The sequence below is a fragment of the Argentina silus genome (genome assembly GCF_951799395.1).
Source record: "Argentina silus genome assembly, contig: scaffold_126, whole genome shotgun sequence".
NCBI lineage: Eukaryota > Metazoa > Chordata > Actinopteri > Argentiniformes > Argentinidae > Argentina > Argentina silus.
In genome coordinates this window covers 1-22,500 of record NW_028152680.1, presented here as the reverse complement: position 1 = coordinate 22,500, position 22,500 = coordinate 1, and the positions used below count along the sequence as shown (strand labels likewise).

Here is a 22,500-nt window from a genome sequence, read left to right as displayed (position 1 = left end):
CTGGCGAAGGCCGTCCCCCTCAGCAGGGGGTTCCCACAGGACGCGCTGTCCGGCTCCGACGAGCCCGCCTCAAAGAACCGGACCCTGCCTTTGAACAGCTCCATCCCTACCATGGCAAAGATGTAGTACACCACCTGGACACAGATCGCCAGGGAGGTAACACACACGCACACACACACGGAGACACGCGCACACACACACAGACGCACGCACAGACGCACGCACAGACACACGCATGCGGACGCACGCATGCATGCATCCACAGTCTGTATGAAAAAATAGTTCAATTTGAATTCTATGAATAGAATGGTTGTAATAATAAAGCTTCTATTTGAGCTGTTTACAGTGAGGACTCACCACTATGAGCTGTTTACAGTGAGGACTCACCACTATGAGCTGTTTACAGTGAGGACTCACCACTATGAGCTGTTTACAGTGAGGACTCACCACTATGAGCTGTTCACAGTGAGGACTCACCACTATGAGCTGTTTACAGTGAGGACTCACCACTATGAGCTGTTTACAGTGAGGACTCACCACTATGAGCTGCCCAAAGGTGAGGATGGTGGGTCCTATCTTGATGAGGGTGTTGATGATGGCCCTGAACCTGAGCACAGGACCACAGAAGACCAGGAGGAATGTTAGGGCTAGGGTTAAGGTTAGAGTTAGGGTTATGGTTAGGGGTAATGTTAGGGTTAGGGTTAAGGTTAGAGTTAGGGTTATGGTTAGGGGTAATGTTAGGGTTAGGGTTAGGGTTATGGTTATGGTTAGGGGTAATGTTAGGGTTAGGGTTAGGGGTAATGTTAGGGTTAGGGTTATGGTTAGGGGTAATGTTAAGGTTAGAGTTAGGGTTATGGTTAGGGGTAATGTTAGGGTTAGGGTTAGGGTTATGGTTAGGGGTAATGTTAGGGTTAGGGTTAGGGTTAGGGGTAATGTTAGGGTTAGGGTTAGGGTTAGGGGTAATGTTAGGGTTAGGGTTAGGGTTATGGTTAGGGGTAATGTTAGGGTTAGGGTTAGGGTTAGGGTTAAGGTTAGGGTTAGGGTTAGGGTTAAGGTTAGGGTTATGGTTAGGGGTAATGTTAGGGTTAGGGTTATGGGTAATGTTAGGGTTAGGGTTAGGGTTATGGTTAGGGGTAATGTTAGGGTTAGGGTTAGGGTTAGGGGTAATGTTAGGGTTAGGGTTAGGGGTAATGTTAGGGTTCTGCCTAAATGGGAATATCAGCCTCAATCAGTATCAAATGATACTGAAATAGACACAGTCTAATCCAAACCCTAACCAGTCTCAGAGCAGAGAAAGGTACACAGATTAAGACTGCTCCTTGACACAGATTAAGACTAATTTTAGACTCAAATCCATCTTCAATTGAGATTTTCTATTCAAACTGTTATTTAGGCTTAATCTGTGTCGGGAAAATCAACCTGTCTTTCATTCCAGAAACTCGTCCTCGACAGGACTGGGATTGGCACTGAATGAGACGACGTGATTGGAGGGAATGAAACACAGCCCAGGTACATGTCTGAGCTGCTCCTACATGTAGGGAAGGTCGTGACCTCTGACCTTTTGATGCTGTCGACAACCCGGATGAGCCTGAGGATCCGCAGGATGAAGACAATGTCCAGAATCTGACGGCTGGTGTAGCCTCCCGCTAACACACACACACACACACACACACACATACACACACACAGAGACAGACACACACACACACACGCAGACAGACCACACATGCAGACAGTGAGACACACACACACAGACACTTAATGTCAGAGTATACATTTAATATAGAACATAAAAACCGACCACTAACCCCTACCCTCTAACCCCTAACCCCTACCCTCTAACCCCTACCCTCTAACCCCTACCCTCTAGCCCCTACCCTCTAGCCCCTACCCTCTAACCCCTAACCCCTACCCTCTAACCCCTACCCTCTAACCTCTAACCCCTACCCTCTACCCTCTAGCCCCTACCCTCTAACCCCTACCCTCTAGCCCCTACCCTCTAACCCCTACCCTCTACCCTCTAGCCCCTACCCTCTAACCCCTACCCTCTACCCTCTAGCCCCTACCCTCTAGCCCCTACCCTCTAGCCCCTAACCCCTACCCTCTAACCCCTACCCTCTAACCCCTAACCCCTACCCTCTAACCTCTAACCCTTAGGCCTTAGCCCCTAACCCCTACCCTCTAACCTCTAACCCCTAGGCCTTAGCCCCTAACCCCTACCCTCTAACCCCTTCCCTCTAACCCCTACCCTCTAACCCCTAACCCCTACCCTCTAACCTCTAACCCCTAGGCCTTAGCCCCTAACCCCTACCCTCTAGCCCCTACCCTCTAACCCCTACCCTCTAGCCCCTACCCTCTAGCCCCTAACCCCTACCCTCTAACCCCTACCCTCTAACCCCTACCCTCTAACCCCTAACCCCTACCCTCTAACCCTTAGGCCTTAGCCCCTAACCCCTACCCTCTAACCCCTAACCCCTACCCTCTAACCTCTAACCCCTAGGCCTTAGCCCCTAACCCCTACCCTCTAACCCCTTCCCTCTAACCCCTACCCTCTAACCCCTAACCCCTACCCTCTAACCTCTAACCCCTAGGCCTTAGCCCCTAACCCCTACCCTCTAACCCCTTCCCTCGAACCCCTACCCTCTAACCCCTAACCCCTACCCTCTAACCTCTAACCCCTACCCTCTAACCTTTAACCCCTAGGCCTTAGCCCCTAACCCCTACCCCCTACCCTCTAACCCCTAACCCCTACCCTCTAGCCCCTAGGCCTTAGCCCCTCACATGAGCTGAGACTACTCACATGAGCTGAGAGCTGAGTTGATGACGGTGGCGACCAGAGCAGAGACCACGATGATGGTGTCAAACCTAGACAGAGAGAGAGAGAGACAGAGAGAGAGAGAGAGAGAGAGATGGATATACAGATAGATCAAGGATAGATAGATAGCAGTAGAATAGAGACAGACAGACAGACAGACAGACAGACACATAGACAGATAGATCCTCACCAGTTCCAGAACTGGTGCTTGGAGAAGAAGGCTCGAGGTTCGTAGGTGTAGAGTTTGAGGAGGATCTCCAGCAGGTAGAGGAACAGAAACATCCACTCTGCGTTGGCGATCACAGGGTTGGCCTCGTCCAGACCAATGAACACCGCATTCACCAGGATGATCAGGTCATAGGTGTACACAAACACCCTGCAGACACACACACACAGATGAGATACACACACACACACACACAGATGAGATACACACACACACACACAGACACACACACAGATGAGATACACAATACATACATACATACAAACAGACACACACACAGATGAGATACACACACAAACACACAATACACACATATGCGACACACACACGATACACAAATTACACACACATACATACACACACACACGATACACAGATTACACACACGTACATACATACACACACACACACACACACACACACACACACAACCCTGGAGTCCAGGGTGTCCTTGTTGGTCTATATTTAGAGGTAATGTACTATAATCAGTCACTAGTGAACATTAATCAGTCATCTTTTACAAGCCTAACCCTAACCATCCTCACACACACACACACACACACACACACAACGTTAAACTGAGGGGGGCGTGTCTGTTGTACCTGAGGGGGCATGTACCTACATGAGGGGGCGTGTCCCTACCTGTGGGAGCGTGTCTGCACCTGAAGGGGCGTGTCCCTACCTGTGCTGGACCATGTGACGTAGCAGGCGGCTGGGGGCGGAAAGGTAGAGGGCGGGCAGGCAGGTCTGGAGGGGGTGTGGCCTGGACTTGACCGTGATCACCTGGATGTTCAGCAGGTCGGCCAGCTGGACGAACGTCACCTTACCTGAACACAGCAGCCAATCAGCAATCAATAATCTCACCTTACCTGAACACAGCAGCCAATCAACAATCACCTCTATAATCTATACTTCCTGTATTAGCCCAGCCCACTGACCTATAGATCTTGTGTTGGCCCCGCCCACTGACCTATACTTCCTGTGTTGTTGTCGTCGGAGACACTCCAGAGCAGCTCCCTGTGGGCGTTGCTGATGTCTGGCTGGACCAATCGGACGAGCCGGTTCCAGCAGGCATGCGTGACCACAGGCTCCGCCTCCCCCTGCCTCTCCTGCAGCACGGCGAACGCACGCACCATCTTATGTCTTTTGGCCCTCACTAGCTGCCGTACTTCCTCCTGGGAGAGGGATGGAGGGAGAGGGAGGGAGGGAGAGAGAGGGAGGGAGGGAGAGGGATGGAGAGAGAGGGATGGAGGGAGGGAGGGAGAGGGATGAAGAGGGATGGAGGGAGAGGAGGGAGGGAGAGGGATGGAGAGAGGAGGGAGGGAGAGGAGGGAGGGGAGGGAGGGAGAGGATGGAGGGAGAGGGATGGAGAGAGAGGAGGGAGGGAGAGGAGGGAGGGGAGGGAGGGAGAGGATGGAGGGAGAGGGATGGAGAGAGAGGAGGGAGGGAGAGGGAGGGAGGGAGAGGGATGGAGAGAGAGGAGGGAGGGAGGGAGAGGGATGAAGAGGGATGGAGGGAGAGGAGGGAGGGAGAGGGATGGAGAGAGAGGAGGGAGGGGAGGGAGGGAGGGAGAGGGATGAAGAGGGATGGAGGGAGAGGAGGGAAGGAGAGGGATGGAGGGAGGGGAGGGAGAGGGATGGAGGGAGGGGAGGGGAGGGAGAGGGATGGAGGGAGGGGAGGGAGAGGGATGGAGGGAGAGGGAGGGAGAGGGAGGAGAGGGAGAGGGAGGGAAGGAGAGGAGGGAGGGAAATGTTTATCCAGGGCAAAACACAAACAATAAGCATGGCTTCACCATCAAGGCTTAGGTTGTGGGTTGGCTTCTCGCTGGGACCATCTATACCAAACATGCATGTACTCAGAGAGTCCCTTTGGATACCAGGGTCTGCTAATGGTATACACTAATTATATATATTATATATACACACACACACACACACACCAAACACTTTATTAGGAACACCTGTACACCTTCTCATGGTGGAGGTGGTGGAATGGTGTGGGGAATGTTTTCTTGGCACACTTTGGGCCCGTTAATACCAATCAATCATCTCTTGAATGCCACAGCCTATTTGAGTGTTGTTGCTGACCATGTGCATCCCTTCATGGCCACAATCGACCCATCTTCTAATGGCTCCTTCCAGCATGATAATGCACCATGTCACAAAGCAAAAGTCGTCTCAAACTGGTTTCATGAACATGACAATGAGTTCAGTGTTCTTCAGTTCTTCCCAGTCAGCGGATCTGAATCCAATAGAACACCTTTGGGATGTGGTAGAACGAGATTCACAGCTTGAAAGTGCACCTGAAAAATCTGCAGGAATTGTGTGATGCAATCATGTCATCATGGACCAGAATCTCAAAGGAATGTTTCCAACATCTTATGGAATCAATGCCATGAAGAATTGAGGCTGTTTAGAGAGCAAAGGGAGGCCCTGCCCAGTATTAGTATAGTGTTGTAATAAAGGGAGTATTACCCAGTATTAGTATAATGTTGTAATAAAGGGAGTATTACCCAGTATTATATAGTGTTGTAATAAAGGGAGTATTACCCAGTATTAGTATAGTGTTGTAATAAAGGGAGTATTACCCAGTATTATATAGTGTTGTAATAAAGGGAGTATTACCCAGTATTATATAGTGTTGTAATAAAGGGAGTATTACCCAGTATTAGTACAGTGTTGTAATAAAGGGAGTATTACCAGTATTAGTACAGTGTTGTAATAGTGCTCAGTGAGTGTATATACAGTGTTGTAATAGTGCTCAGTGAGTGTATACAGTGTTGCTACAGTGTTGTAATAGTGCTCAGTGAGTGTATATACAGTGTTGTAATAGTGCTCAGTGAGTGTATATACAGTGTTGCTACAGTGTTGTAATAGTGCTCAGTGAGTGTATATACAGTGTTGTAATAGTGTTGTAATAGTGCTCAGTGAGTGTATATACAGTGAGTGTATATACAGTGAGTGTATATACAGTGTTGTAATAGTGTTGTAATAGTGCTCAGTGAGTGTATATACAGTGAGTGTATATACAGTGAGTGTATATACAGTGTTGTACACTAGCTTGTGAATGTATGATTGTATATAAATGTAGTGTCTTAGAGTAAAGCACTACAAAATAAAAGCATTATTATTATTATGATTATAGAATATTATTATGATTATTATTATGACTATTATTATTATTGTCAACATAATAATCATAATATTCTATAATAATAATAATAATATTATATATAATCATAATAACATCATTATTATATATTTATATATAATATTATGATGATGATTCTTATTTTGTCTATTATTATTATTATTATGTTTAATAATAATAATAATAATAATAATAATAATAATAATAATAAACAATATTATGAGGATTATGACAATGATTATTAATATTATGATTATTATTGATATGCTGATTATTCTCAACATAACGAACGTCAGCTCACCTTCAGGTACTTCTTGTAGTTGTTGTAGACGACGGCGAGGAACACAGACATGAAGATGTAGGTGTTGATGAGGATGTAGAGGATGAAGAACACAGCAAACACCAGGCTGGAGTTGTAGGCTGGCATCCTGCAGGGGACGCATTAGGACCACGCACCAGGGGACGCATTAGGACCACGCACCAGGGGAAGCATTAGGACCACGCACCAGGGGAAGCATTAGGACCACGCACCAGGGGAAGCATTAGGACCACACACCAGGGGAAGCATTAGGACCACGCACCAGGGGAAGCATTAGGACCACGCACCAGGGGAAGCATTAGGACCACGCACCAGGGGAAGCATTAGGACCACGCACCAGGGGAAGCATTAGGACCACGCACCAGGGGAAGCATTAGGACCACGCACCAGGGGAAGCATTAGGACCACGCACCAGGGGAAGCTTTAGGACCACGCACCAGGGGAAGCATTAGGACCACGCACAAGGGGAAGCATTAGGACCACGCACCAGGGGAACCATTAGGACCACACACCAGGGGAAGCATTAGGACCACGCACCAGGGGAACCATTAGGACCACACACCAGGGGAACCATTAGGACCACGCACCAGGGGGAAGCATTAGGACCACGCACCAGGGGAACCATTAGGACCACGCACCAGGGGGAAGCATTAGGGGGCAACTTTAGGACCGTGCACCAGTGACTACAGAACTACATATCCCATCATGCTTCTCTATTCTACAGAAGCCGGCTGCACCTACATGACATCAGGGCTGTTGGCGGTGGTCACCAGGACATACAGGTCAAACACGATCTCCAGGTAGCTGGTGAAGTAGGCTCCTCCCTCGATGGTCTTCAGCCCTCTGGAGAGAGAGGGGGGGGGGAGAGAGAGGTGAGGGGGGGGGGGGAGAGAGAGGTGGGGGGGGGGGGGGGTGGAGAGAGGTGAGGGAGAGAGAGGGGGAGGAGGAAGGACGGAGTTGCAGACATACCGTTTCCCAAACAGTTTGAGAGCCATGAGGGAGAAGATGAGAACACTGAATATGAAGAGAAGGAACACATAGAGGATCTGAGGAAGAGCATTCCGGATGCTCCTGAACGCCCTCCGCAGCTAGAGAGAGAGAGAGAGGGGGGGGAGAGAGGGATGGAGGGAGGGGGGGAGAGAGGAGGAGTTAGAGAGAGGAGGGAGGGCGGGGGGGGAGAGAGGGAGGGAGGGAGGGGGGAGAGAGCGAGGGAGGGAGGGTTAGAGAGAGGAAGGGGAGGGGGGAGAGAGCGAGGGAGGGAGGGAGGGAGGAGGGAGGGAGGGAGGGGGGAGGGAGGGAGGGGGGGAGAGAGCGAGGGAGGGGGGAGGGAGGGATGTTCAACATCATTAACAGAGTGAAGAGAGGAACGTTTCTACTGTCTTCTATCTCAGAATGGTGACTTTCTATTGGCTCTCACCTGTCTTCCCTCTGTGATGTTGACCAATAGCAGTGGTCGGAGGACACGGGAGAAGCGGACGCCATGGAAACCCACAGCTTTCATCACGCCGTAGAGCAGCATGTCCACCAGGGTGAGCTGGGGGGGGAGAGGGTGAGGAGGGGGGGGGGCGGGGGAGAGAGAGAGGAGAGAGCAGATTGTTTGCACTTCAAGGACACGTTTCATGTTTCTGTAAAATGTGACAAAAACGTCACACTTAAACCCTCTCCCCTCCTCTCCCCTCCCCTCCCCTCCTCCCTCCTCCTCCTCCTCCTCCTCCTCCCCTCCTCCCTCCTCCTCCTCCTCCCTCCTCCCCTCCCCTCCTCTCCCCTCCTGACTTAAACACTGGGGTGCCTCTTCACTTCAGGGGGAAGTGGTGTGTACCAGGGGAGGCTGGCGGAGGTAGAAATCGGAGGACGGGCTCATTGGAATGCATGGAATGAATTTGATATGATTCCTCATTCCGTTCCATGCATTAACAATGAGCCCGTCCTCCGATTTCTACCTCCAGCAGCCTCCCCTGGTGTACACTGACTGACAGGCGTCACATGACTCATCCCTCCCTTTGTTCAAAGGAACCCTGAGTCACAGCGTTTCCATGGCGAACAGCCAAGGTGCAGTAAAGCAGCCCCACGTGCAGTAAAACGCTGACATGGGGGAAACAATGGGGATAAAGGTCATTTCACAACACAGTGCTAAGCACTTCTCACCCCCACCCCCCCTTCTCACCCCCACCCCCCCTTCTCACCCTCACCCCCACCCCCCCTTCGTTACACACTTCCTTTAAGCACAGTGTCAGTTCACTCAGACGGGGGGGGTGTAAAACCTCAGACAGAATCTGCTTATTTCCTGGTAGAAAATCAGTGATAATGTCAGTTAAAATGACAATAATTGAGACTATGGCCAGAGGTACTACTGCTACTACCCACGCTGCTCCTACTGCTACTACCCACGCTGCTGCTACTGCTACTACCCACGCTGCTGCTCCTGCTGCTCCTGCTGCTCCTACTGCTACTACCCACGCTGCTCCTACTGCTACTACCCACGCTGCTCCTACTGCTACTACCCACGCTGCTCCTACTGCTACTACCCACGCTGCTGCTACTGCTCCTACTGCTACTACCCACGCTGCTGCTACTGCTACTACCCACGCTGCTGCTACTGCTACTACCCACGCTGCTCCTACTGCTACTACCCACGCTGCTCCTACTGCTACTACCCACGCTGCTCCTGCTGCTCCTACTGCTACTACCCACGCTGCTCCTACTGCTACTACCCACGCTGCTCCTACTGCTACTACCCACGCTGCTCCTACTGCTACTACCCACGCTGCTCCTACTGCTACTACCCACGCTGCTGCTACTGCTGCTCCTACTGCTACTACCCACGCTGCTCCTACTGCTACTACCCACGCTGCTCCTACTGCTACTACCCACGCTGCTCCTACTGCTACTACCCACGCTGCTCCTACTGCTACTACCCACGCTGCTCCTACTGCTGCTCCTACTGCTACTACCCACGCTGCTGCTACTGCTACTACCCACGCTGCTGCTACTGCTGCTCCTACTGCTACTACCCACGCTGCTCCTACTGCTACTACCCACGCTGCTCCTACTGCTACTACCCACGCTGCTCCTACTGCTGCTCCTACTGCTACTACCCACGCTGCTCCTACTGCTACTACCCACGCTGCTCCTACTGCTACTACCCACGCTGCTCCTACTGCTACTACCCACGCTGCTACTACTGCTACTACCCACACTGCTCCTACTGCTACTACCCACACTGCTCCTACTGCTACTACCCACGCTGCTCCTACTGCTACTACCCACGCTGCTCCTACTGCTGCTCCTACTGCTACTACCCACGCTGCTCCTACTGCTACTACTGCTCCTACCCACGCTGCTCCTACTGCTACTACCCACGCTGCTCCTACTGCTACTACTGCTCCTACCCACGCTGCTCCTACTGCTACTACCCACGCTGCTCCTACTGCTACTACTGCTCCTACTGCTACTACCCACGCTGCTCCTACTGCTACTACCCACGCTGCTCCTACTGCTACTACTGCTACTACCCACGCTGCTCCAACTGCTACTACCCACGCTGCTCCTACTGCTGCTCCTACTGCTACTACCCACGCTGCTCCTACTGCTACTACCCACGCTGCTCCTACTGCTCCTACTGCTACTACCCACGCTGCTGCTACTGCTACTACCCACGCTGCTGCTACTGCTACTACCCACGCTGCTCCTACTGCTACTACTGCTCCTACCCACGCTGCTCCTACTGCTACTACCCACGCTGCTCCTACTGCTACTACCCACGCTGCTCCTACTGCTACTACCCACGCTGCTCCTACTGCTACTACCCACGCTGCTCCTACTGCTGCTCCTACTGCTACTACCCACGCTGCTGCTACTGCTACTACCCACGCTGCTGCTACTGCTGCTCCTACTGCTACTACCCACGCTGCTCCTACTGCTACTACCCACGCTGCTCCTACTGCTACTACCCACGCTGCTCCTACTGCTGCTCCTACTGCTACTACCCACGCTGCTCCTACTGCTACTACCCACGCTGCTCCTACTGCTACTACCCACGCTGCTCCTACTGCTACTACCCACGCTGCTACTACTGCTACTACCCACACTGCTCCTACTGCTACTACCCACACTGCTCCTACTGCTACTACCCACGCTGCTCCTACTGCTACTACCCACGCTGCTCCTACTGCTGCTCCTACTGCTACTACCCACGCTGCTCCTACTGCTACTACTGCTCCTACCCACGCTGCTCCTACTGCTACTACCCACGCTGCTCCTACTGCTACTACTGCTCCTACCCACGCTGCTCCTACTGCTACTACCCACGCTGCTCCTACTGCTACTACTGCTCCTACTGCTACTACCCACGCTGCTCCTACTGCTACTACCCACGCTGCTCCTACTGCTACTACTGCTACTACCCACGCTGCTCCAACTGCTACTACCCACGCTGCTCCTACTGCTACTACCCACGCTGCTCCTACTGCTACTACCCACGCTGCTCCTACTGCTCCTACTGCTACTACCCACGCTGCTGCTACTGCTACTACCCACGCTGCTGCTACTGCTACTACCCACGCTGCTCCTACTGCTACTACTGCTCCTACCCACGCTGCTCCTACTGCTACTACCCACGCTGCTCCTACTGCTACTACCCACGCTGCTCCTACTGCTGCTCCTACTGCTACTACCCACGCTGCTGCTACTGCTACTACCCACGCTGCTCCTACTGCTACTACCCACGCTGCTCCTACTGCTACTACCCACGCTGCTCCTACTGCTACTACCCACGCTGCTCCTACTGCTACTACCCACGCTGCTCCTACTGCTACTACCCACGCTGCTCCTACTGCTACTACCCACGCTGCTCCTACTGCTCCTACTGCTACTACCCACGCTGCTCCTACTGCTACTACCCACGCTGCTCCTACTGCTGCTCCTACTGCTACTACCCACGCTGCTCCTACTGCTACTACTGCTCCTACCCACGCTGCTCCTACTGCTACTACCCACGCTGCTCCTACTGCTACTACTGCTCCTACCCACGCTGCTCCTACTGCTACTACCCACGCTGCTCCTACTGCTACTACCCACGCTGCTCCTACTGCTACTACTGCTCCTACTGCTACTACCCACGCTGCTCCTACTGCTACTACCCACGCTGCTCCTACTGCTACTACTGCTACTACCCACGCTGCTCCTACTGCTGCTCCTACTGCTACTACCCACGCTGCTCCTACTGCTACTACCCACGCTGCTCCTACTGCTGCTCCTACTGCTACTACCCACGCTGCTGCTACTGCTACTACCCACGCTGCTCCTACTGCTACTACTGCTCCTACCCACGCTGCTCCTACTGCTACTACCCACGCTGCTCCTACTGCTGCTCCTACTGCTACTACCCACGCTGCTGCTACTGCTACTACCCACGCTGCTCCTACTGCTACTACCCACGCTGCTCCTACTGCTACTACCCACGCTGCTCCTACTGCTACTACCCACGCTGCTCCTACTGCTACTACCCACACTGCTCCTACTGCTACTACCCACGCTGCTCCTACTGCTCCTACTGCTCCTACTGCTCCTACTGCTACTACCCACGCTGCTGCTACTGCTACTACCCATGCTGCTGCTACTGCTACCATCACTATCAATCAGGTTATTTGTATAGCGCTTTTTCCAGAGACAAATGTCACAAAGCGCTTGTCACAAAAATAATATGTGAGGAAAAAGCCAAGGAAAAAAGACAAATACAGGGCCCAGAGGCCAGGAGGAAAAACTCCCTCAGAGGAAGAAACCTTGAGGGGGACACATCCTCCTCACCATGTGGTGTACTACTGCTACTGCTACTACTATGACTAACTACTACTACTATACTACTACTACTACTACTACTATTATATTACTACTACTACTATACTACTGTGGGGAGACATGCAGCGTTTGGCCTGTAGAGGGTGCTACAGGACCGTGTCCAAGGTGCGGAAAGAAGGCTTTGTCGCACACCTGTTGCGAATGAAGCCTCGTTAACGAAATGGTTTAAGATGTGTGTGCCTCTGCTTTCAGGGGGACGGCGGGAAAGCGGCGACAGAGACATCGAGTCCGCCTCTGTGTCCAAGAACATTGTTACATTGGCGCCCAATGTGGGGCACAGAGGAGAGGCGGACTCTGTTTCTTTTATGATTGTATGTCAGGACCTGGTTGACTTTCCAGCCGTCCTCCTGAAAGCAGAGGCACACACATCTTAAACTATTTCGTTAACAAGGCTTCATTCGCAACAGGTGTGCGACAAAGCCTTCTTTCCGCACCTTGGACACGGTCCTGTAGCACCCTCTACAGGCCGAACGCTGCATGTCCCCCCCACAACTACTACTACTATTACTATACTACTACTATTACTCTCGATAGGAACCATGAACACTACCAGGATGATGACGATGATGCAGATGTTTTTGGGATCTTTCCAGAAGCGTTGTCGGGGGATGACCTTGGCGTAGTGGACGAGGCGGGCAGAGAAGGCCGCCAGACACACCAGCTCCATGACGAAGGTCACCTGGACGACACAACAACATCAACATCAACAACAACATCAACAACAACAAATGTGCTTTATCATCCTAAAGCAGTTTGACCTGGTAGCAACAGGTCACAGTGTAGGTTAGCTAGGGTAGGGTAGGTTAGCTAGTGTAGGGTAGGGTAGGTTAGATAGGGTAGGGTAGGGTAGGGTAGGTTAGATAGGGTAGGGTAGGTTAGGTAGAGAGGGTAGGGTAGGTTAGGTAGGGTTGGGTAGATAGGGTAGGGTAGGGTAGGTAGGGTAGGTTAGGTAGGGTTGGGTAGATAGGGTAGGGTAGGTTAGCTAGGATAGGGTAGGGTAGATAGGGTAGGGTAGGGTAGATGGGTTAGGTAGGGTAGATGGGTTAGGTAGGGTAGGTTAGGTAGGGTAGGTTAGGTAGGGTTGGGTAGGTAGGGTTGGGTAGGTAGGGTAGGGTAGATAGGGTAGGGTAGGTTAGCTAGGATAGGGTAGGGTAGATAGGGTAGGGTAGATGGGTTAGGTAGGGTAGATGGGTTAGGTAGGGTAGGTTAGGTAGGGTAGGTTAGGTAGGGTTGGGTAGATAGGGTTGGGTAGATAGGGTTGGGTAGATAGGGTAGGTTAGATAGGGTAGGGTTGGGTAGATAGGGTAGGTTAGATAGGGTAGGGTTGGGTAGATAGGGTAGGTAGGGTAGGGTTGGGTAGGGTAGGGTTGGGTAGATAGGGTAGGTAGGGTAGGGTTGGGTAGGGTTGGGTAGATAGGGTAGGTACGGTAGGTTAGCTAGGATAGGGTAGGGTAGATAGGGTAGGTTAGCTAGGATAGGGTAGGGTAGATGGGTTAGGTAGGGTAGGTTAGGTAGGGTTGGGTAGATAGGGTAGGTAGTAGATGACGTACCCATATGGGCAGGGAGATGACGGCTGGGTCTTCAAACAGAGCCAGAGCCAGGTCCACTGTGATGAAGGCATACACCAACACCTGCAACCCCCAGTGGTTGTAGAGCAGGTACAACCTGAGACAACAACAACAACAACAACAACATCATCAACATCAACATCGTGTGTGTGTGTGTGTGTGTGTGTGTGTGTGTGTGTGCGCGCGCGTGTGTGTGTGTGTGTGTGCTGTCCTACCTCACAGCTTGGGGAGTGGTGTCAAAGAAAATGTTCCTGTTGTATTGAGCATCTGACACGTAGACCGCAGCCAGATCAAAGTCCTACAACATCAACAACATCAACAACATCAACATCAACAACATCAACATCAACAACATCAACAACAACAACATCACCACCACCACCACCGGTGGTTAGGAGCCATGCTGCGGTGACAAGGTAGCCCTGTCTATGACCTGTTTAAGGAGTGACACCTTGAGGACGTCCTCTTGGCTCATGGTAGACACTTGGGTCTTCCACGTCGGGCACATGGGTTGGAACCCCGCCCGTCACACATGCTGTTGAGACACCAGTCTCACTAAATGTGTCCATGCAACACGTGCCATCAGAACAAATCCAGATTTGACATCCAGCACGTTCAACTCAATGGGTTAGTACACACAGGGGCTCCAAAATGGTTCTACAGTTGTCCTGATAGGGGACCCCTTTGAACCCTTTTCACAGAAGGTTTCCCTTGCAGGGACAAATGAAGAAGCCTTTTTTCTAAGAGTGTAGGATCTTAACTGATTTACAGGACATCATTTACGGGACATCAGATGAACTGGTCACCGGACTTTTCTGTCATTGACGTTTTTGTCAACAAGTGACCCTCTGAAGGGGTCTAGACTACGTCCCCAAGGCAACCAGAAAACTCAGGAATGAGGAATATCGAAAAAATCACACGTCACGTGATGACGTAGAGTACAGGGAAGGACCGGACTCCAAATGCTACTGACACTAAGTGAGCCAACAGCCTGATGCACATCTACAGAGAGAAAACTGTCTTGTATAAAATATGCATTAATAAGCTTCACAATCACTATCCTAGAATAACAGTGACACATTACTGTACGGCCAAGGCTACAATGCAACACGCAATATGTGTTGAGTTCATCAAATCAGATCATTCCTATCGAGTTTGGAAAGTAGGAAAAGTAACGGTGCCACAAAACTGATAACGTCAGCAATCAATAACACCCTCTCACTCACGTCGTCTGTCTTTCCGTTCAGCTCTTCGGAAGCGTTTCCACCGTTAGTCAGACCTTTCCCGTTCTCGGTTGTCGGTTCTCCGGTGGGGTTCTCTTTCTTCTCGGCTCCTTCAGACATTGTTTTGAGTGCAGTGAAACTTTTCTTGGAGAAGTACTTTTCCTGCTGGGGTCAACCCTTCGCTGCAGTCTGCAGGAGGAGGATTTCCCGTCGTTTTTAACTCCCGTGTTTGTCCCTGAAAGTTACACTGCGTCCGTTACCGTCACCGTTACCGTCCCTCCGGTAAACATCACACACGTCCCTGGCGGTTTGGAGTCATGTTTAGGGACAGTTTAAGGCGCTGATCGGAGGATGGAGTCGCCTGCTTGTCTGTTTCTAACGATCTCCACCAGATCGTGACCCGCGGTGTGGTTCTGCTCCCGTCATGTGACAGACATGTAGCGGAAATAGCAGGAAAGGAGGAGAGGAGCGGTGGAAGGAAACTTTTTTTTATTGGCCTGATCTGCAGAATGGGAAGAATCCCGAGTTGTGAGCGTGTACCCTCAATATCTCTCTCGAGGACTCGCAAGGTGATCTTTAAGAAGAAACATGACATTTTCAGTTGAATGAACTTAAGATCATTTAACATAATCTTTAACGAACATACCCATCTTAAACCTCGACATTCCTGGCGCATGAATTTAACTTCTCTGGCTGAAGTCTGTAGACTTCTGTCACCGGCGTCACCTGCGTTCAAACAGCGCCCTCTGCTGGCGACAACATAACCCGCAGATCCCCAATCCTCATTAGTTAATCAGATTATTCAGGGTTAGTGACTCAGATCTTGTTAATCAATTACATTCAGGTGTGTATTTAACAGGCGTGCCGCGTCGCATCCAGAGGTGTCACCTGAAGTGGATAAAACCTTTATAATGGGCTTTATTTGACAATGTTGTGAAGCACATTGCATTATATACATTAATAATAATAATCATGCATTTATTTTGTATAGCGCTTTTCTCAGTAATCAAAGACACGACATTCCATGGAGAGAACAAGAATAGATAGATAAATAAAAAGTAAAACAAAAGCATAATCAGTGAAAACAACAATTGAAATAGTTATAGGTTAAAAGCAAATTTAAGAAGATGGGTTTGGAGGGATCGTTTGAAGGAGGAAAGCTTGCTGGATTCTTTGATGAGATATCTGTTGGTGTTATCTCATTGGCTGAGCAGAAGACTGATAGTGTCATTCATTGGCTGAGTTCACCAAGTGAAACCTTCAGAAAGCTGCAGAAAGGTAACATGTAGAACTGACTCCCTGGTCACATGACAGACACACACACCTGTCACCTGTCCTATACAGCATATGACACACACACATATCTGTCACCTGTTCTACACACACTGTTCTAAAAAGCATGTGACAAACACACATACACAGCATATGACATACGCATGCGCGCGCGCGCGCACACACACACACACACACACACACACACACACACACACACACACACACACACACACACACACACACACACACACACACACACACACACACACACACACACACACACACACACACCTGTCCTCCACAGCTTATTTCTAAGTGAATGTTGTGTAACGTTTCCTCCTGAACAGGCCCCAGGTATCTACTGATGCTGCGTTCATGTCATCTCAGAAAACTCGGAACTTCTCAGGTCAAAATACATGCAGGTTACTTATGGAGTTCCCATTTGGTTGATTCTGATACTCTGAGTGTACAACAACTTTCCATGTTGGACATTTCTGAGAGCACATGAACGCAGCATAACAGAGCTGATCCTAACCTGACTGTTGCCTGACAAATAAACCAAGACATACCTCACCTCCACGCTTCACACTGTTAGTAAGGGACAGACATACCTCACCTCCACGCTTCACACTGTTAGTAAGGGACAGACATACCTCACCTCCACGCTTCACACTGTTAGTAAGGGACAGACATACCTCACCTCCACGCTTCACACTGTTAGTAAGGAACAGATGACAACTGTCCGTCTGATATTCACCTGTTCTTTTAATAGAATAGTGTCGAAGTTCTACACAGGATTCAAGAAACAAAGTGATAAAATGCACAAAGGTGATTGGTTTGCGATGTTTGAACCCAATAACATGAAGGAGAAGGTGATGGTGGGAACATCATCACCGGAACACAAACCTCACGTTTAAAGAGACGCTACAGGATAGTTTGTATGATGGATGCCTGTAGTTCTGATGCCTGTAGTTCTGGTGCCTGTAGTTCTGGTGCCTGTAGTTCTGGTGCCTGTAGTTCTGATGCCTGTAGTTCTGGTGCCTGTAGTTCTGGTGCCTGTAGTTCTGGTGCCTGTAGTTCTGGTGCCTGTAGTTCTGATGCCTGAATGAGGCACGGCAGTGATTCAGTTCATCATCTGGACCCAAAACCAGATGTTTAAACATGCCAGAAGTAGAAATCTCGATATCCTGTAGCTTCTCTTTAATATGACTCATTTAATATTATAATGAGCATAACAGATTAATATATTTCATATAGTATCAAATCAATAAATACAATATAAAAAGGTTATGCAATATGTGATGATATATTTTGATACATTTAATATGGACATTCAAAACTGTCAGAGTCCAGTGACATTGCCATGATGTCAGGACATATTTGGACCCTAATAAAGGGACCTAATAAAGGGACGCACACCAACATTTTCCGGTCGACACCAAATATTGGATGAGAGGTTGAGTGAATCATCTTCAGCACCATGGCTGAAACACGACCCAACCCTAAACCAGAACATTAACCTGAACATTAACCTGAACATTAACCAGGATTTAACCTGAACCGTTTTAAAATCTCAACTTCAATGAGGCTGTCCCAAGCATCCCATTTAGCATTTACCGCCCAGAGAGAGACCTTGAAGGCAATGACTAGCATTACAATGACTAGCATTACAATGACCAGCATTACAATGACCAGCATTACAATGACCAGCATTACAATGACCAGCATTACAATGACCAGCATTACAATGACCAGCATTACAATGACCAGCATTACAATGACCAGCATTACAATGACTAGCATTACAATGACTAGCATTACAATGACCAGCATTACAATGACCAGCATTACAATGACTAGCATTACAATGACTAGCATTACAATGACTAGCATTACAATGACTAGCATTACAATGACTAGCATTACAATGACTAGCATTACAATGACTAGCATTACAGGCACAGTTGGTGTTTGTTTATGTCAAGGGGGTGCTAGCCTAATGCTAACAGTTCTGTGAATGGAGTCCAGGGAACTCAGTTGTTTGGGTCTGGGGGGGTAGGTTCTGGTCAGAGTAGTTTGGGTCTGGGGGGGTAGGTTCTGGTCAGAGTAGTTTGGGTCTGGGGGGGTAGGTTCTGGTCAGAGTAGTTTGGGTCTGGGGGGGTAGGTTCTGGTCAGAGTAGTTTGGGTCTGGGCGGATTGGTTCTGACGGAGGAGAAGGCTCCTATGTGTGAGACCAGGTTGGGTTCTACACTGTGGGCCCGTTCCCCGGGGACGGACCGGGCCATGTGGTACAGAACCGTGTCCTTGGCGTTGCCCTTCACGCAGAACGACCCGTCCAGGTACTCCGCCGCCCGCAGCGACGCGTTGCCGGGATACAGCATGGCGGGCGTGCAACACTCGGTCGCCGGGGCGACAGCGTAGAGCTGCGGGGAGACGCGTCTCAGCTCCAGCAGGTAGTGGCGCCCCGCCATCTCCACGGCAACCATGAAGTACAGGGTGAAGAAGAGGAGGTGGGGGACGGAGAGGGAGAAGGAGGAGGAGAGGGGGAGGAGGTGAGGGAGGAGGAGGAGGAGGGAGGTGGCAGCGACCAGACCCAGGCCCAGCCACTCCAGCAGGCGCCAGGGTTCTGGGTTCCAGTAGCGCTGCAGCCTCTCTGGGTGGTACAGCTTCATGTAGAGGGTCCGGTGGGCCGCGGCCCGGCTCAGCAGGTCCCTCACCACGGGGAACAGGTCCGGGCGGGGCAGGGCGTCGTCCTCCAGCACCAGCACGTTCCTGGGCCGGGTCAGCTGCCAGCCCCTCCTCAGGCAGAACACGTAGTCCCGCTTCTCCCTCTCAAAGGTGTTGACCTCCGACCCCCCGCGGCCCCGCCTCCTCCTCTCCTCTGGGGGGCGCCTCACCACGGGGAACCTTCCCTCCAGCAGCCTGGCGTCCTCGTGGTCCTGGGGGCCACTTTCCACGTCGCACACCAGCACCTGGGCGCACCTGTGGCCCCCCTCCCCCGCCCCGCCCCCCCTGCCACGGCAGCCACTCAGGAGGCTCGATAGCTGCCGCATCACCTGCAGCAGGTAATGGAAGTCCCGCCCCTCGGTCCGCCTGGCCGTTACCACGGTGACCAGCAGCTCGGGTCCCGTGGCGATGGAGAGGTGGGTCGATGGACGACTGTCCTGCCAGAACCTCAACGCCTCTTGACCCCGGGAGTAGCTCTCCTGCAATATATACAATCTATACAATCTATACAATATATACACTCATATACACAATCTATACACTCATATTTACAGTAGATACAGTATACCCTCTGGCCTCACCTGTAGAACGTCCTGGCTCATGGAGTCCAGGTACATGGACCTGATGAAGTAGTATGAGTAGAGCAGGCGATGGCAGCCCAGGGGCAGGACCAGCCCGAACGTCACCAGCACCAGAACCAGGCCCTGGGCCACTGGGCCGGGCCACCGCAGGGGCTGGCAGGCCACCGCCCGCCAACGGGGCATCAAGGAACAACGCTGCCCCCTGCAGAGCATCAGGGACACTACCAGCTGCTCTCTACCAGGAAATGGGGGGGGGGGGGGGGGTCAGAACTAACTGTCAATGCTGAGATGCTGATAGGGTCACACCTCAGGCCAATCAGGAGCTCACGACCCAACTAGTCACACGGGTCACACCAGTCCACCCACATTCAGCCGCCAGCAGAGAAAATACACACTTCCTGCTTCCTGCTTCAGCATGCGGGGGCTGTTACCCCCAGAAGACTCCGTCTTCCAATCAGAATCTGCAAATAGAGAGAGAGAGAGAGAGAGAGAGAGAGGGGGGTGGGGGGGGTTCCACATGTAAAAACGTTAATTGAGAGAGAGAGACAGAGAGAGAGACAGAGACAGAGAGAGAGACAGAGACAGAGAGAGAGAGAGACATGCAAACTTGACCTGCATATTTAGTTGGTAGGACAGTCTCCTGTTCATACTGGACACACCCTTCAGTGACTTGGCAAGGTGATCCCACTACACCCTGCGCCCTACCCACTACACCCTGCAGCAGAATACATATGTGTGACGTCCAACCATATGCGACCATAACATCCAGTTCTGACAACCGATCTGCGTCGCTTTGTAACCAGAAGCCTGAATATCAGATTAATATCGTCATATGACAATAGGTGAGGTGGAGTCGTTAATACGCGACGTTTCCACGCCAGACTTTCCCCTCCAGCGCACCTCCCTCCGCTGCACGTCTGGCCGAAGAGAGGACAACAAAGTCGGAGGTCAAACCTCCAAAACACCGCGCTGTCCAGGAACACAAACAGAGCCTCATACACACACTATTCCTATGTATTAAAACCGAACCTCTTGCGTGTAGAACAGACGTATCGAAGACCGAAGACAATGAGGAAACGTGCCACTCACCTTAACTTGCGGTGCGGCTGCGCGGCGCCGTCGTCTCCTGAGTCTGGAAGGAAGAAGCGCACCTATTTACCGTAATGCTCCGAGAGGACATCTCTGAGCTAATGTCCCATAACCACTGTACCGCTAGGTGGCGATGTATGAGCAGAATATATTTATGAAACACATCTACATCATCTGGATTGAATAATAAAAATAAAAATAATGATAATAATAATAATAATAATAATAATACATTACATTTTTATAGTGCTTTCTCATGGACTCAAAGCACTTTACATCTGAAAAATATGAAAAATAGAAAATAAAAAATTAAAATATAGGAGGACAGTCACAGAACATCCATAACATACAGCCCTGTAATTAAAAGCCTGCCTGAAGTTGGTTTTTAACAATAGGTAGGGCATGAGGAGCTCAGACCCACCCCTAGTAAGAGACCCACCCCTCCCCTCCTCATGGCCTACTGCCCCACCCACCCCTCCCTCCCCTCCTCATGCCCTACTGCCCCACCCACCCCTCCCTCCCCTCCTCATGCCCTACTGCCCCACCCACCCCTCCCCTCCCCTCCTCATGCCCTACTGCCCCACCCACCCCACCCCACCCACCCCTCCCCTCCTCATCCCCTACTGCCCCACCCACCCCCTCCCTCCCCTCCTCATGGCCTACTGCCCCACCCCCTCCCTCCCCTCCTCATGCCCTACTGCCCCACCCCCTCCCTCCCCTCCTCATGGCCTACTGCCCCACCCCCTCCCTCCCCTCCTCATGCCCTACTGCCCCACCCACCCCCTCCCTCCCCTCCTCATGCCCTACTGCCCCACCCACCCCCTCCCTCCCTCCCCTCCTCATGGCCTACTGCCCCACCCCCTCCCTCCCCTCCTCATGCCCTACTGCCCCACCCACCCCCTCCACTCCTCATGCCCTACTGCCCCACCCCCTCCCTCCCCTCCTCATGCCCTACTGCCCCACCCCCTCCCTCCCCTCCTCATGGCCTACTGCCCCACCCACCCCCTCCACTCCTCATGCCCTACTGCCCCACCCCCTCCCTCCCCTCCTCATGCCCTACTGCCCCACCCACCCCCTCCACTCCTCATGCCCTACTGCCCCACCCACCCCCTCCCTCCCCTCCTCATGCCCTACTGCCCCACCCCCTCCCTCCCCTCCTCATGGCCTACTGCCCCACCCACCCCCTCCACTCCTCATGCCCTACTGCCCCACCCCCTCCCTCCCCTCCTCATGCCCTACTGCCCCACCCACCCCCTCCACTCCTCATGCCCTACTGCCCCACCCACCCCCTCCCTCCCCTCCTCATGCCCTACTGCCCCACCCACCCCCTCCACTCCTCATGACACTCAACTCTTTCTCCCTTCCCCCCCCTCTGACTCACAGGTGGCAACACATGTCTCTGCGTGTCTTGCAGACATTTCCGCCCACCACCTAATATCTGCCATTTAGTTGACACTTTTATCCAGAGTGACTTACATTACATGAGTGCATACATTTCACTATACTGTATATGGTCCCAGCAGGAATCGTTATCAGCACCATGCTCTACCAACTGAGCCACAGAGGACCACACTGAGCCACAGAGAACCACACTGAGCCACAGAGGACCACACTGAGCCACAGAGAACCACACTGAGCCACAGAGAACCACACTGAGAGAACTCTACTGTG

The 22,500-nt window shown here is 51.5% G+C and overlaps 2 protein-coding genes across 6 annotated transcripts in view; both read right to left on the bottom strand.

Annotated features, from left to right (window-relative positions):
* Positions 1–15,864, bottom strand: part of tpcn3 (two pore segment channel 3) — a 19,287-nt gene extending 3,423 nt beyond the window's left edge. For all 4 annotated transcript variants that reach the window (XR_014555049.1, XM_083697948.1, XM_083697947.1 and 1 more), the window contains exons 1-16: positions 15,804–15,864; positions 15,161–15,570; positions 14,150–14,232; positions 13,917–14,031; positions 12,917–13,045; positions 7,928–8,044; positions 7,480–7,598; positions 7,252–7,353; positions 6,493–6,619; positions 4,012–4,216; positions 3,724–3,868; positions 3,006–3,191; positions 2,801–2,865; positions 1,559–1,646; positions 538–607; positions 1–134 (exon numbers count right to left, since the gene is read on the bottom strand). The exon at positions 1–134 is cut by the window's left edge and continues 86 nt beyond it. Coding sequence is in view for 3 of the 4 variants with exons in the window: in XM_083697948.1 (XP_083554074.1) it covers positions 1–134; positions 538–607; positions 1,559–1,646; positions 2,801–2,865; positions 3,006–3,191; positions 3,724–3,868; positions 4,012–4,216; positions 6,493–6,619; positions 7,252–7,353; positions 7,480–7,598; positions 7,928–8,044; positions 12,917–13,045; positions 13,917–14,031; positions 14,150–14,232; positions 15,161–15,277 (1,802 nt within the window). In the remaining variant the exon portion in view is untranslated. The remainder of the gene's footprint in view (positions 135–537; positions 608–1,558; positions 1,647–2,800; positions 2,866–3,005; positions 3,192–3,723; positions 3,869–4,011; positions 4,217–6,492; positions 6,620–7,251; positions 7,354–7,479; positions 7,599–7,927; positions 8,045–12,916; positions 13,046–13,916; positions 14,032–14,149; positions 14,233–15,160; positions 15,571–15,803) is intronic.
* A 1,298-nt stretch (positions 15,865–17,162) lies between these two features.
* On the bottom strand, positions 17,163–20,862 carry LOC310824692 (post-GPI attachment to proteins factor 4-like). Of its 2 annotated transcripts, none has more exons than XM_083697946.1 (3): positions 20,830–20,862; positions 19,741–20,201; positions 17,163–19,638 (listed from the first exon to the last, which is right to left on the bottom strand). In XM_083697946.1, the coding sequence occupies exons 2-3, from the start codon at positions 19,951–19,953 to the stop codon at positions 18,604–18,606; spliced, it is 1,248 nt and encodes a 415-aa protein (XP_083554072.1). In that variant the 5' UTR covers positions 19,954–20,201; positions 20,830–20,862; the 3' UTR covers positions 17,163–18,603. The 2 variants fall into 2 exon arrangements, with proteins under 2 accessions (XP_083554072.1, XP_083554071.1); XM_083697945.1 differs by lacking the exon at positions 20,830–20,862 and adding an exon at positions 20,353–20,773.
* Positions 20,863–22,500: the final 1,638 nt, after the last annotated feature.

Coding starts and splice junctions, on each gene's coding strand:
- LOC310824692 (XM_083697946.1), bottom strand. CDS start 19,953: ATGCTCTGCAGGGGGCAGCGTTGTTCCTTGATGCCCCGTTGGCGGGCG. Junction 19,639..19,740: donor TGAGCCAGGACGTTCTACAG/GTGAGGCCAGAG, acceptor TATATATTGCAG/GAGAGCTACTCCCGGGGTCA.